Source organism: Lissotriton helveticus, chromosome 12, assembly GCF_964261635.1.
Source record: "Lissotriton helveticus chromosome 12, aLisHel1.1, whole genome shotgun sequence".
Classification (NCBI taxonomy): domain Eukaryota; kingdom Metazoa; phylum Chordata; class Amphibia; order Caudata; family Salamandridae; genus Lissotriton; species Lissotriton helveticus.
The window spans coordinates 892,979,398-892,992,063 of record NC_136073.1 but is presented as its reverse complement, the minus strand read 5'-3'; the positions used below and the strand labels follow the sequence as shown (position 1 = coordinate 892,992,063).

The 12,666-nt window shown below is 46.1% G+C and overlaps 1 protein-coding gene across 1 annotated transcript in view; it reads left to right on the top strand.

The window, feature by feature from the left end:
• The window catches only part of NYAP1 (neuronal tyrosine phosphorylated phosphoinositide-3-kinase adaptor 1), a 436,069-nt gene that overhangs the window by 265,608 nt on the left and 157,795 nt on the right, over window positions 1-12,666 (top strand). The window contains exon 4 of the mRNA XM_078669654.1: window positions 10,884-12,287. Coding sequence (XP_078525780.1) covers window positions 10,884-12,287 — 1,404 coding nt within the window. The remainder of the gene's footprint in view (window positions 1-10,883; window positions 12,288-12,666) is intronic.

The window sequence follows — 12,666 nt, the reverse complement described above, 5'->3', positions numbered from 1 at the left end:
TCTTCATCCTTCTTTCCCTCTTTTGTGTTTTTCCCTTTCTTGCTCCAGATAAAAGTTTGTTGAGGAAAAAGAAGTGAAGGTCCCCAAAAATGAGTACCAGAGACCCCACCTGCAACCACCAGCTCAAACAAAGTTTTGGTTGTAGAAACTAGTCTGGCATACAGAGACAATAAAACTAACCCACCAGATTTGCAACACTGTCTCAAAAACACAAGGAGACTGAGCAAGCCTACCTGGTTTGAACCATCTAAAGATACTGGTGCTGATGGGAGAAAGCCAAGTCAAGGCGTCAAACAAATCCGAGACCTGGAGCTCCCCAGACTCCTTCTGCTGAAACGCGCAGGGGTGTCCATTCCTGTGTTGCTCCGGCCTGTGCCAGAATTCCAGGATGAGGTGTGGTAAGGTGGTCGAATTTAATCCTTAGATCTAGGGCTAATATCAATAAAAACAAAGTGCTTGATTTAGTTCTTGGCAGACGGGCTACTCTGTCACGAAGGATTTATATTTCGGCAGACAGGATATCCGTCACCGTTGTGTTGGAGTAACCCATCCTCTAAGATCTAAATCATGGCCAAAATTCCCTGGAAGAATAATTTCAACGTTTATTTGAAAGAAAGTGAGTTGAAATGAAACAGGCTCTTCCAAAGAATTAATCAACAATCATCTTTAAGAAATTTGAAAGTTTGTTAAAAATAGACTGAGCTCAAAATGCTATCAGAGTGGCTGACCCCAAGTGCCTTGATGGCTGGTGGGCCGGGAGGGTCTAGTTTACTCGCCCACTGTGTTGCCGTGGACTTGCGCATATGACACAATTCTCAAATGAGATCCCTCTTTCATCGAGAGCCAGTGAAGCGATCTGGGATCTGCTGAGGTGCGATCTGGGAATCGTTCTGTTTTTTGATTGGCTGACCACAAGTGCATGAGAGAGTGTGAGAAGATCAGCCGAGTAGTCTGAGTGTTAGTTGAGAGCTCTCCTCCGCAGAAGCCGTACCCACGCCAGGGCCGACTGTCAAAGGCATTTTGGACGACGTAAAATAGTAGAAACTAGTTACTTACCTGTAACTCTAGTTCTCTAATATTGGTATGTTTTATATGGTTGTACGGCATTACAACGTGGGCTTTTACCCCACATGTCATTACAACGACTTGCGTTAGGGGGCGCTGGATAGTGGAATAGTTTAATTTTCTATTCCAACTCCAGCCCACGTTGACAGTAGGGAAGGTGTTGGATAGAAAATTAAACTATTCCCTATCGTTGTAACGACTTGCGTTGTAATAGCAGCGTTGTAATAGCAGTGCGGGGTAATGCCCGCGTTGTTATGGATGTTTCCCGTTTTATATATTCACATGCTTGAATTATTCCCCGTCATCAAACTGGGAATCCCCTGCACATTAAAATAGCAGTTTACGAGTATAAAATATACAGCATATAGTATATAATGGAAAATGGCCATAGGCCTGAAACAATAAATAATAAATAACATAGTATGTTTAGTAGCACATCCTCCTCATTTGAAGGCAAAAAAAAACTTCAGCCAATGAGGTGGAAGCTTAAGCAGCCCTACTTCCCCTAGAGGCCACCATAGCTCAGATTTCAAAGCACAAGTGTGAGAATAAAATAGGATGAGCCACTGACTGGGGATGAGGGAGGGTCCCATGTGAATCTATAAAAGATATCAATGTTGGAGAACTGGAGTTACAAGTAAGTAACAAGTTTCTTCTCCAACACTGGATCTTTGATATACTTACGTGCTTGAATCAGAATAGCAAGCAGTACACGTTATAAAGTATTGTTGAAGCCATGCCCCTGGTGGAATGCACCTTCACTCTTTCCTGGAGAAGACGCTTGGCTTTGGCATGACAGAACGTTATATAGGCTGAGAGCCACCGAGCTATCCCCTGTTTGGACAGGGCTTGGCCTTATGATGTTTGACCATATGATACAAACAGCTGGTCTGATGTGCGTCTGTCCTTCGTTTTGTCTATATAGAATTTGAGACATCGACGCAAGTTTAGAGAATGTAATGATCTTTCTGCCTTTGAACATGGATCGGGAAAGAAGGATCTAAGAATGGCCGGCTCATGGAGATGGAAGTCAGTAGGCATCTTAGGAATCAATTTAGTATTGTTCCTGAGTATCACTTAATTCTTGGTTAACCGGAGAAAAGATTCTCTGATGGCGAATGCCTGAATCTCTCCCACTCTCCCAGCGGATGTCAGAGCCAGGAGAAGGGCTGTTTTCCATGAGACAAATTTCAAGTCTGCTCTGTGTATCGGCTCAAAAGGAGGTAACATCAGCTGGCCGAGGACTGTATGAGGCTCCCATGGAACGGAAGGATGTTGAAGAAGTGGAAATGCTCTGAAGAGCCCTTTCATGAAGTGTTTATTGATCCTTTTGGGAGAACAGTGTAGAGGTTGTTGTGTCAGTCCATCTAAATCTCAAGATTGCAGCCAGATGCACCCTGATGGAAGAATATTCGAGACCACTCTTGGCCAAACGTAACAAATATGGAAGGATCTGAGAGGGCTTTATTGAAGTGGATGACCATTATTCCTGCATCTGATACAGAAATGCTTCTAGTTAGCGTTGTAAGTCTTGATAGTCGCTGGAGCTCGAGCCTGCACCAGAATCTGTTTTTACACTCCTGCGATAGATCCAAATGGCCAAATTCTAGGTGGTCAGGTACCATGGTGTCGAGTTCAGAGACTTAAGATCGTGGTGGAGAATCTCTCCATGATGTCTGGACAACATCCTGGGATGCACCGTCAAAGGAATGGATGGACGTGCTGCCAACTGCAGTGGCTACCTGTACCAGTACTGTCGAGGCCACGCCGGAGCAATGAAGATCAGATTGCAATGGTCTATCTTCACCTTTGTCAACACCCTGGGGGTAAGAGGAAAAGGTGGAAAGGAGGAAAGGCGTAGGCAAATATCTTGGACCAACTTATCGAAAGACCATTGCTCAACATCCCAAGATGCTAAAACCTGCTGCGAAGCACGGGCATTTCCTGTTGTTCCGAGTGGCAAACACTACGAGTGCGGGGTGACCCCACTGATTTTAAATGTAATCAACCTGTTTCTGTTCTCATTTCTACTTGTGACAGTCTGACAGTTGCTGACAGAGTGCATCCGACTGATCGTTCTGGCAGCCGGGCAGATGTTCCACAGCAATGTCTATCCTGTGAGACATGGCCCAGTTCCACAGCAACTGATCCTCTTCTTAAAGGAGTCTGGAACGAGTACCTCCTTGCTTGGCTACGAAAAACATGGATGTTGTATTGTCTGTTCTGACTAGCACTGCCTGACCTGCCGATCTGGGGAGGGACGATTGTAACCCAAATCTTACGGCGTGGAGTTCCAACTCATTGATCTGGAGCCTCTGCTCTGCATCTGACCAGATGTTTCTGGTTGAAAGCTTGTGTAGGTGAGCTCCCCATCCACCCATGGATGCATCTGTGGTGAGGAATAACCTCTCTGTTACAGGCAGGAAAGAAAGACCTGCATTTAGGTTTGCTGGAATCCTCCCCCACATTAGAGCTTGTTTCAAGCACCTTTTGACACGGATCATATCTTCCCAAGATCCTTCCACCTGTTTCCATTGCAAATCCAGCTCTTGCTGAACAGGTCTCATACGAAGCCTGCTTAACGGAATGAGGCCTAAACATGATGCCATCAGGCCTATCAGGGACTTGTATTGTCTCACTGTAATCAATTGTTTTCCAGCAATCATCTTTTCCAGTGCCTGTAACTTTCTGACTCTTTCAGCCAATGGAAAGGCTTTTCCCAAATGAGTGTTGAGTATTGCTCCCAGAAATTGGATTTTTGTTTGGGGTTCCAACAATGACTTTTACCTGTTCAAAGTGAGACTTAGGGGCATATTACCAAGGGTGGCGATAGGCAATTATCGCCGATTTAGCGGCCGTTTTAGGCCGCTAAGCAGCTATAAATCTATTGCTCTATTAGCAAGCTGTCGCTAACTGATGTTAGCGACAGCTTTTAGGCGATAGCGAGCGGTTTGGGGCCCGCTTTGCATGTCAGCGATATTTATCGCTAATGACATGCAAAGTGGGCGTACCCAACCTGTTAGCGACTGAAAGCAGTCGCTAACGTCGCTATCGCCTATTAGCAAGGCAGGCGTAGCGATGGAAATATTCCCGCTATCGCCAAAAACCAACGCCTGCTCAGACCAGTTCTAAGCCATGTTATCCAATGGGAGGTGGATAACATGGCTAAGAGCATTTCGTCGCTAAGCATGAATTTCGCTGTATTCTCAGCGATATTCACGCATTTTGCCTGATTTTTATCGCTTTTGAGATAAACCTTGCTAATAGCAAGTTATCTCAGCGTTAAAAACCGGTGATGCGCGGCAATAAAAATATTGTCGCTAACCCTACTTAGCGATAAATATCGCTATTTGTTGGTAATATGCCCCTTAATCTCCGGAGAGATTGATGCAAGCATTCGTGGAAGCTTTTGCTCTTTCCCTGGATGGCGCTTTCACTAACCAGTCGTCCAGGTATGGGAACACCTGGTGACCTTCTATCCTGAGAAAAGCAGCAATTGGAGCGTGCATTTGGTGCATATTTCTGCGCTGATTTGTGGCCAAAAGGGATATCCTTGACTTGGCAGTGCTGACCCACTACTGTGAATCGAAGGTACTGTCTGTGTTTTTGATGAATTGGTCTGTGGAAGTCTCGAAGGCCCAGGGAGGTCAAAAAATCCCCTCCCTGCATCATCTGGAGGACTTCTTGCAAAGTAAGCATCCAAATGAATGTTTCTTTAGAAGCTTGTTCAGCTCTGTCAGATCCAATAATGGTCTCCATTGACCTGTCTTCTTTTTGATTAGGAAGAACCTGGAATATAAACCTTGATTCCTTTGGGATTTGGGGACAACCTCTGCGGCTCCTTTGAAGACAAGCACGGGAATCTCCATTTACAGCTCCGTCAGATGAAGACGATGTTCCTTTCTTGGTGGGCAAACTGGGGGTCTCTGAATGAACCCCAACATATGGCCTGATTGGACAATTTGTATCACCCATTTGTCTAATGTTATGTTCTTCCATGCTGGAAATTCTCCCCCCAACCTCTGAGAACCAGATGGAAAAGAGGGTATGAGCTGGAAGTCAAGCTCTTTTCTGATTGCCATTGCTTCATGCTTGTGAGGAACCTCTCTTCGTTCCTGAAGACCTCCCATGAGTTTGTCTTTGGTTTCGATTGAAGGAGTATCCTTGATCGTATCCAGACTGTGTTTGAGGATAATAAGATCGTCCCTGACCTCCATACTTATTAAATCCTGCTCCGAAAGTTTGTGATCTTCGTGAGCCACGAAAAGTAGATGTTCCGAATCTGCGATACTGCAACAGTCCTAATGCCTTTGCTGTGTCAGTAAATAACAAAATGATCACCAATACTGCCACCTATTTGACCTTATTTCTTCGGGGAGGAAACGTATTAAGTTAAACAATATGTTCCATAGACCTCTTTTTCCGTCTGGAATAAATCAATTATTTTAATTTTTCAAATCTCAAGACACAATTTTCAATTTTTAACAAAATTCACATTTTACATATATATTGCTTACACATATAAAAAATACAGAAAATGAAATCACATATTCTAGCTTCCATTCATCACATTCATTCCATCACCCATACATTCACTATACAGTTTCAAAACAATCACAACACAATTCTATACAAATATTTACAACAACAGCATTGGGAACAAATTACATCTTTTTCACTGAATTCACTTCATAATTCATATATTCTTAAGCTGTGCGAAGAGGTGGTCTACGCGTTTCAAACTCCTGCTGTGTCAGTTTTAAGACTTTTCAAACCTATATCAACATGTTTACCAAAAAGAGTTAGCCCATCATAAGGCATGTCTAAGATCTTAGGTTGGACATCAGTACGGAAGGCTGCAGATTTTAACAAGCCTTGTCTCCTTAGTACTGTAACCCCTGCCAACTGGCGAAAACCTGTATTCGAAGCATCCATTACTGCTTCAATAACAAAAGAAAAAGTCGGTTCTCCTACCTTTAGGATAGCTCTCGATGTTTCTCTTTTATCCTCTGGAATAAGTTAAAGCAATGGATCAATGTCATGCCCCATCTGTCGATCACACCGACCTAGAATCGCCAGGGCATTGGCTCTCTTAATTGAGGTTGCTGCTATAGAGGAAATTCTCCAGCCCAGATTGTCAGTACGCTTGCTATCCTTGCGAGGCAGACTAGATGATGTGGTTATTGGGGTCTTGGTTCGTCTTTGAGCCGCTGAGCAATTACTGAATCCAGTCTAGTATGACCCGTGAGACAAGCTGGAGCTGAATCCAGGGTCTTGAATTGCTTCTCCAGACGAGGTATCCCCGCTGGAACAGTAGCAGGGATCTTCATTCATGCAAGACCTTCTGACCAGACATAATCAAGAATGGGTACGGACTTAACGTATTTCTGAGGTTGCTCATTAAAGTCATAAAGAAAGCATGGCTGATCTACGGATGTCATTAGTAAGCCGAATTTCTTGGCCATTCTTTCAATCAAGGAATGAAATTTAGAAATATCATCCGTAGCATCCTGCGGAATTGGCCCATCATTTCCACTTGCAACAATGGATTTTCACCCATTATCATCTTCTCCAACTGGTGGTAACTCTCAATCATCTTCCATATCAGAGTATGTAGAACCATTAGAGTAAACTTCATCCATATCTTCTCCATGGACTGATCTCCTTGGCGTTGGAGGAGGAGGTAGCGGTGACGGCTACCTAGGACGTGAAACTGGTAAAAGACAAGGTTGAAGAGCCGAGAGGATGGGTGTGACAGGTAACCCCATGTTAGTATTAGTGGTTGGTTGCTGCGGTGATAACTTATTAAAAGCATCCATCATTTTTTGCAGCGTTGATAAGGGGGCCATGGGCACTTGGACCACATCTGGTTCTCTATTATATTTATGTGGTTTTTGTATTAAATAAATTCGAGTTCTCCCAGATTTGTACTCCTGCTGATGCACATATTCACTGTAGGACTCCTCATCGTCCATCGCTTTCTCTCCAAAATCTGGGACATATCTCACATCCAGTTGTGTTGGGCTGTAAGCTGTCAGCCTTTTCTTCTTGATCTGATGGCAATATTTGCACTGGAGGTAAATCTGTCGTCCTTAAAGGTGAAAAACATTTCCTCCCACATCTTTTATTGGCTGCGAAGTTCTCAACTGTGACTAAATCGCTGATGGTATGGCCATCGCCGTCGACGGTATGGTCGTCGTCGACGGTGTGTTTATCGACGGTGTCGTCGACGGAATGCTCGACGTCAGTGGTGTCCTCTTCGTCGATGGAGTTCTCATGGTCGACAATATCTTCCTTGTCGACGATGGAGTTGAAATCGTCGACATTCTTGTCATCTATGAGGTTTCCCTTGAAGACTTCTTCTTTTTTACTATAGGTGAATCTCTGTACCGCTTAGACTCTGGTTTGCCAGTAGAGGAAGTGGCTGCAAGGACTGTACCAAATAAATCATGCTCAGGAACATTACAAGCCTCCTCTTGTGCGCAGCCTTCATGGAAGTTCTTGGAGGGCACTGAATCTTCCCCTGAAGTGATGGCATCTCCTTTAGAAGGAGGAAAATTCTATTTACTTATGAGAAATAATACCGGCCTCTTTCTCTGTCCGTGAGAGTCTTAGTTGAGAAAGACTTACCAATCTTACATTCTGCTGACTGATGTTTAAGACAACAAATATACCAAGAGTGTGGGTTATCAGTAACCCTGGTTGGGGTTCACGGAGTTGCGCTACGCGGAAAGCCGCAAAGTGGCTAAAGAACTCTGCTGCACTACGCGGAGCTCTGCCTGCGGCCGAGTTCCATCGAAAAATGCAGTTTGCGGTAATTACACAGTGCGAATGCTTGTCCGCACTGTGCAATCATCGCGAACGGCACCTTGCACATCGCAAGCAGTCCCTTCTTTCCCTTTTCTGCTGCTCAAGAGATTTTTACTTGAGCAACAGCTTTCTCAACGCAAACAAGCAGTTTCTCATTGCGAGTGGTCGCGAGCATACGTGACCACTTGCAGTGAGAAACCTGACCACCCCGTGTTGAGAAATCTTGCTGGGATGTTTATTTTCCACGTTCACACTCGCCAACTTTATGTTGACAATCGCAAATGAGGAAAGATCTCGCCGTGAGGTTGATTTTCCTCGCTTGCGGTCACCAACTTGATGTTGACGAAAAAAAACTCTGCGATCTCCACGTATCGCGGAGTGCGGGATAGTCAGCAAACTCCGCGAGCGGAGCGTAGTTCACCACCCTGGGTTAGTTATCAGTGTACATTTTTTGCTGCTACAAGATAAACAAGTCTTAAAAAGAGATCTCTTCACTTTGTCAGCCATGGTGACAGTTTGTGACAGTTGATGGTCAGACCAAATGATCTCCTTTGTCCAGAAATTGTAACAATATCCCTAAAAAGCAACTCACAGTACAGTAGTGCTAAATGTAGGGCTTGTTCAAATCCAGGGCAGACCAAAATAAAAACAATTTAAGGGTCACTGAAGGGTGAGAGCAGAGCTCTGACAGGGGCTCCCTCACACACGGCGTGCGGTAGAAATCTGAACAATGGCGGCCTCTAGGGGGAGTAGGAGAGCTCAAGCTTCCACTTCATTGGCTGAAGAATGGGTTCTTTCGAATGAGATGGATGTGCTACTAAACATACTATGTTGTTTCAGGCCAATGGCCGTTTTACATGATATACTAGATGCTGTTTATTTTTCACGGTATACTGTTATTATAATGCACCGATGATACCCAGACTGATGAAGGGGAATGATTCAAGTATGTAAATATATCAATGATCCAGTATTTGAGAACTCCTGTTGTACTCACTTAAGTACTATTACATGCCTTTGTAACTTGGCCTTTAGAACATTGTAAATAGGACTATTCAGGGAATTGTCATACTGCATTATTGCTCTTTTACTAATAGGGAGCTGGACGTTTCGGGGCCGAGTAACAAAAGTAAAGTAAAAGTAAAGTCCACATTTGTAAAGCGCACAATCACCCGTAAGGGTCTCTAGGCGCTGGGGGCCGTCGGGAAGATTAAGCGAGCTATTGCCCAGAGTCACATGGTGCTGGGCTAACCTGCCGCCGGAGCCGGGGATCGATTCCAGCGTCAGTCGCCCTGGCCGCGGCGCCACACCTCTTCCTCGAAGACATGTCTGAGTACATAAATTAGTTCTCCTGTAGTATTTCTTCCGCTATGGACCCCTCGGACACCGACTTGTAGTAGGCATCTGAAGTTACTGGAGAAAGGAATGCTCACGCATACCTTTACAACACATTTTTTACAACGCAACATCCATTACAACGTATGCCATTACAACAAATTTTTAAAACTACCTTTACAACCCATTCCATTACAACGCATACTACCTTTACAACGCATACCATTACAACGCATAACATTACATTGCATGTATGGTAAGTATTGGATAGTGTAGGGGTAAAAATTACTATTCTAACTCCAGGGGGTGCAACAGTAGGGTAAGTGTTGGATAGTGTAGGGGTAAAAATTACTATTCTAACTCCAGGGGGTGCAACAGTAGGGTAAGTTTTGGATAGTGTAGGGGTACTATGCGTTGTAATGTTATGCGTTGTAATGGTATGCGTTGTAATGACATGCGTTGTAGTGGTAAGCGTTGTAGTGTCATGCGTTGTAATGGTTGCGTTGTAATGGCATGCGATGTAATGGGTGTTGCGTTGTAAAAGTTTTGTTGTAATGGTAGTGCGTTGTAAAAGTTGCGTTGTAAAGGTTGTTTCCCCTCACGCAGAATGACCAGGGGGCAATAGGTTTAGACCGACACCACAAAAGGTTGCTGAACTTTTGGGAACCATCATTTTCACATAGTAATCACAGCTCGAGACAGTCCAAACTATAGGATGCAGACTTTTCTTCAGCTGACAATCTTCTTAGCTCTGGGCACATTTCTTAGTTTTCCAAAGAGTATGGACATTTTGCAGATTTCCCAGAGATTTTGAACATTTTGCAAATCACCCGACTATTTCCAGGCAGGGAGATGGGATGTAGAAACATCAGAAAGGATGGTGCAATGGCTGGGGCACAGGAGGCAGACACAAGGAGGCAGCTATTAGTTTATAAATGGCTGAGGTGTGGCCTGCTGGGCTGAGCAGAGGGCATCTCATTGAGCCTGTGCCGGGCAGCCGCCCCAGCCCCACTGACACAATCGACCTCTGGAAGCTCTCTCCTGTTACCTATGACTGAGAGAAACAAGCACACCTGTGATCTTTGGGGATCAAAAATGCAAAGGGGACAGAAGCTGTATCGGAGGGCAGGCATACTGTCCTCCGGACATAGAAAGGTTGCTGAGAGACGAGTGTGGGCAGAGGTCTGTGTGAGGGAGGCCCTGACATCAGGACTCAGAGTAACTGAAGACGCATGTACAGGAGGTCTAATGAGGCTGCATATGTCAATTACATTCAATTAGATTGTTTCCTAAATATTCAGAAATTTTAAAATAAATGCAATGAGCAAAGTTTGTTGAAGTTTTCCCATAATTTCTGGCATCAACTTAAAAAACATGAATATGATTTTACAAACAGAGTTTTGAAAATAAGTGTGTTACTTCCAGATATTTGTGCTCATATTTGAACTAGTGTTCATGGGTTCCAGAGACCCCACCTTCTGCACACTGGGGGCTAAAGTTTGGGAGACTGTCAGACCCACCTAGGTTAACCACAGGGCCAAGTGAAACTGACTGAATGGACCCTTGGTCTTCGACTTCTTGACCACTCTTGTCCCAGCTGATGAGGGGTGTAAAGTGCTGAGTGTAACAACACAATCCTCTCCTGATATTATTTTATTGTTTCTGTGTTCTAGGTTCTCAAAAATCGGGACCAGAAAGTCGTGAGTTTGGAAGGAAGATACCACCCCAGAAGCCCAAACGGAGTCCGAACACCCACTTGTCGGTGTCGTTTGACGAGAGCTACCAGGGCCGGCCCACCGCGAGGGTGGCGCCTGTCAGCGGGCGGCAGCGGTTTAGTAGGACGGACTCCCACCTGAACACGAAGAGCTCGGACGGGGAGGATGACGAGCCCGTCTACATTGAGATGGTGGGAGACATTTTTAAAGGGCAGAACACCCCGGATGAGGACTCGGATGAGAGCGAGGCCATCTACGAGGAGATGAAGTACCCCCTATTGGAGGACTCCAAGACCAATGGCGTAGCTGGCCGCCATCACCATCACCACAATCATCATCACCAACATCAAATGAGGTACCACGCCAAGCATGAGACCACAAAAATACCCACCGGCTCCAACCCGAAGGCCTCCCCGTGTGAGATCCCACCACCCTTCCCTAACCTCTTGCAGCACCGCCCCCCTCTCTTGGCATTCCCGTTGGGCAAATCGCAGAAGCCCAATAAACCAAGCACGACATCGGCGCCCCAGCAGGGCTCCAAGCTCCCAGTGCTACAGGCTGGCATTCCTCAAGCCAGGGAGCCATTGTCATCACCGGCGACTCCCCAGGTGCCTGGGCACCATCGAGGGGTGGACAACAGTGGTGGAGAAGACAAGGACTATCAAGCCTTCCAGCAACAGCTTGGTCCTGCCGGTAGGGCCCGTAGCCATTCCACCCCACTGCCGCCACAAACATCGAGCAACCAGAAGTCCGAGAAGGAGCTTCCAAATTCCCACAGTATGATCTGTCCCCCGGTCAGGGTTGCGGCTGCTGCAGCAGCTGCAACAGCCCACTCGATGCTTCCAGTCCCTCAAACTTCTGGTCAGCCCAAGGACAAAGCACTCTCGTACACCATGGTGTACTCCGCTGTCAAAGTGACCCATTCCGTGCTTCCAACGCCCCAAGTTTCCATTGAGCAAAAGACAGAAAAGGAGGTGTCCGTACTCCACGGCATGCTGTGCTCCACAAGCCGAGCGTCCACTCCGGTACGGCCAGCATCTGCCCTCACCCGGAGCTCGACGCCCCATAGTCTTCAGGAACAGTCGCCGTCCCCACTCAGTATACTGTGGACACACCCTTCATCAGGGCTGAAAAGGCCACCTTCCTATGACAGTGCTAAGCCTGCTGGGATCCCCAAGAACTGCCCCTCTGGACTACCGTCTACAGTGAAGACACAAGGCCAGGAGAAGGCAACCCCGGCGAGCACGGCCATGACGTCCGAGTCTAGGGCTGCCGCCACCCTGGACGAGGAGGAGTCCTTCAACTCGTGCTGGGCCCTACAGCGGAAGGCCTCGTGCAGCCGGAAGTCCAGGGACGCAGACAGTAAGTGTACAGAGGAACTGTTACTAAAGGTGTGTTACTGTGTGACCTTTGTGAGGGATGCTGTTCTATGGGAGGGTGAAGTGGTAAGCAAGTCGTTTATCCCAGAGTAACGCATGTTCCGCCATGTCTGCCGAGCCAGGAAGATGCTTGTCCTCTGCTCAAGGTATGAGTCAATAGTTTGTAGAGCGTGGTTTCCACACACTGCCATTCGACAGCACAAAAGAGCATGTTAGCTGTGAAGTACTTACACGAGTGTGGCGTGAAGTTGGGTTATAGCGTTGCGTCCTGGGTCTCCACAAGCCCCAGGCAGAGGTGGTTCACGGCACGTCTCCACAATTCTTACTTTGTTTGTCCATGGGGGTAGCTTAGAGAGAATAAA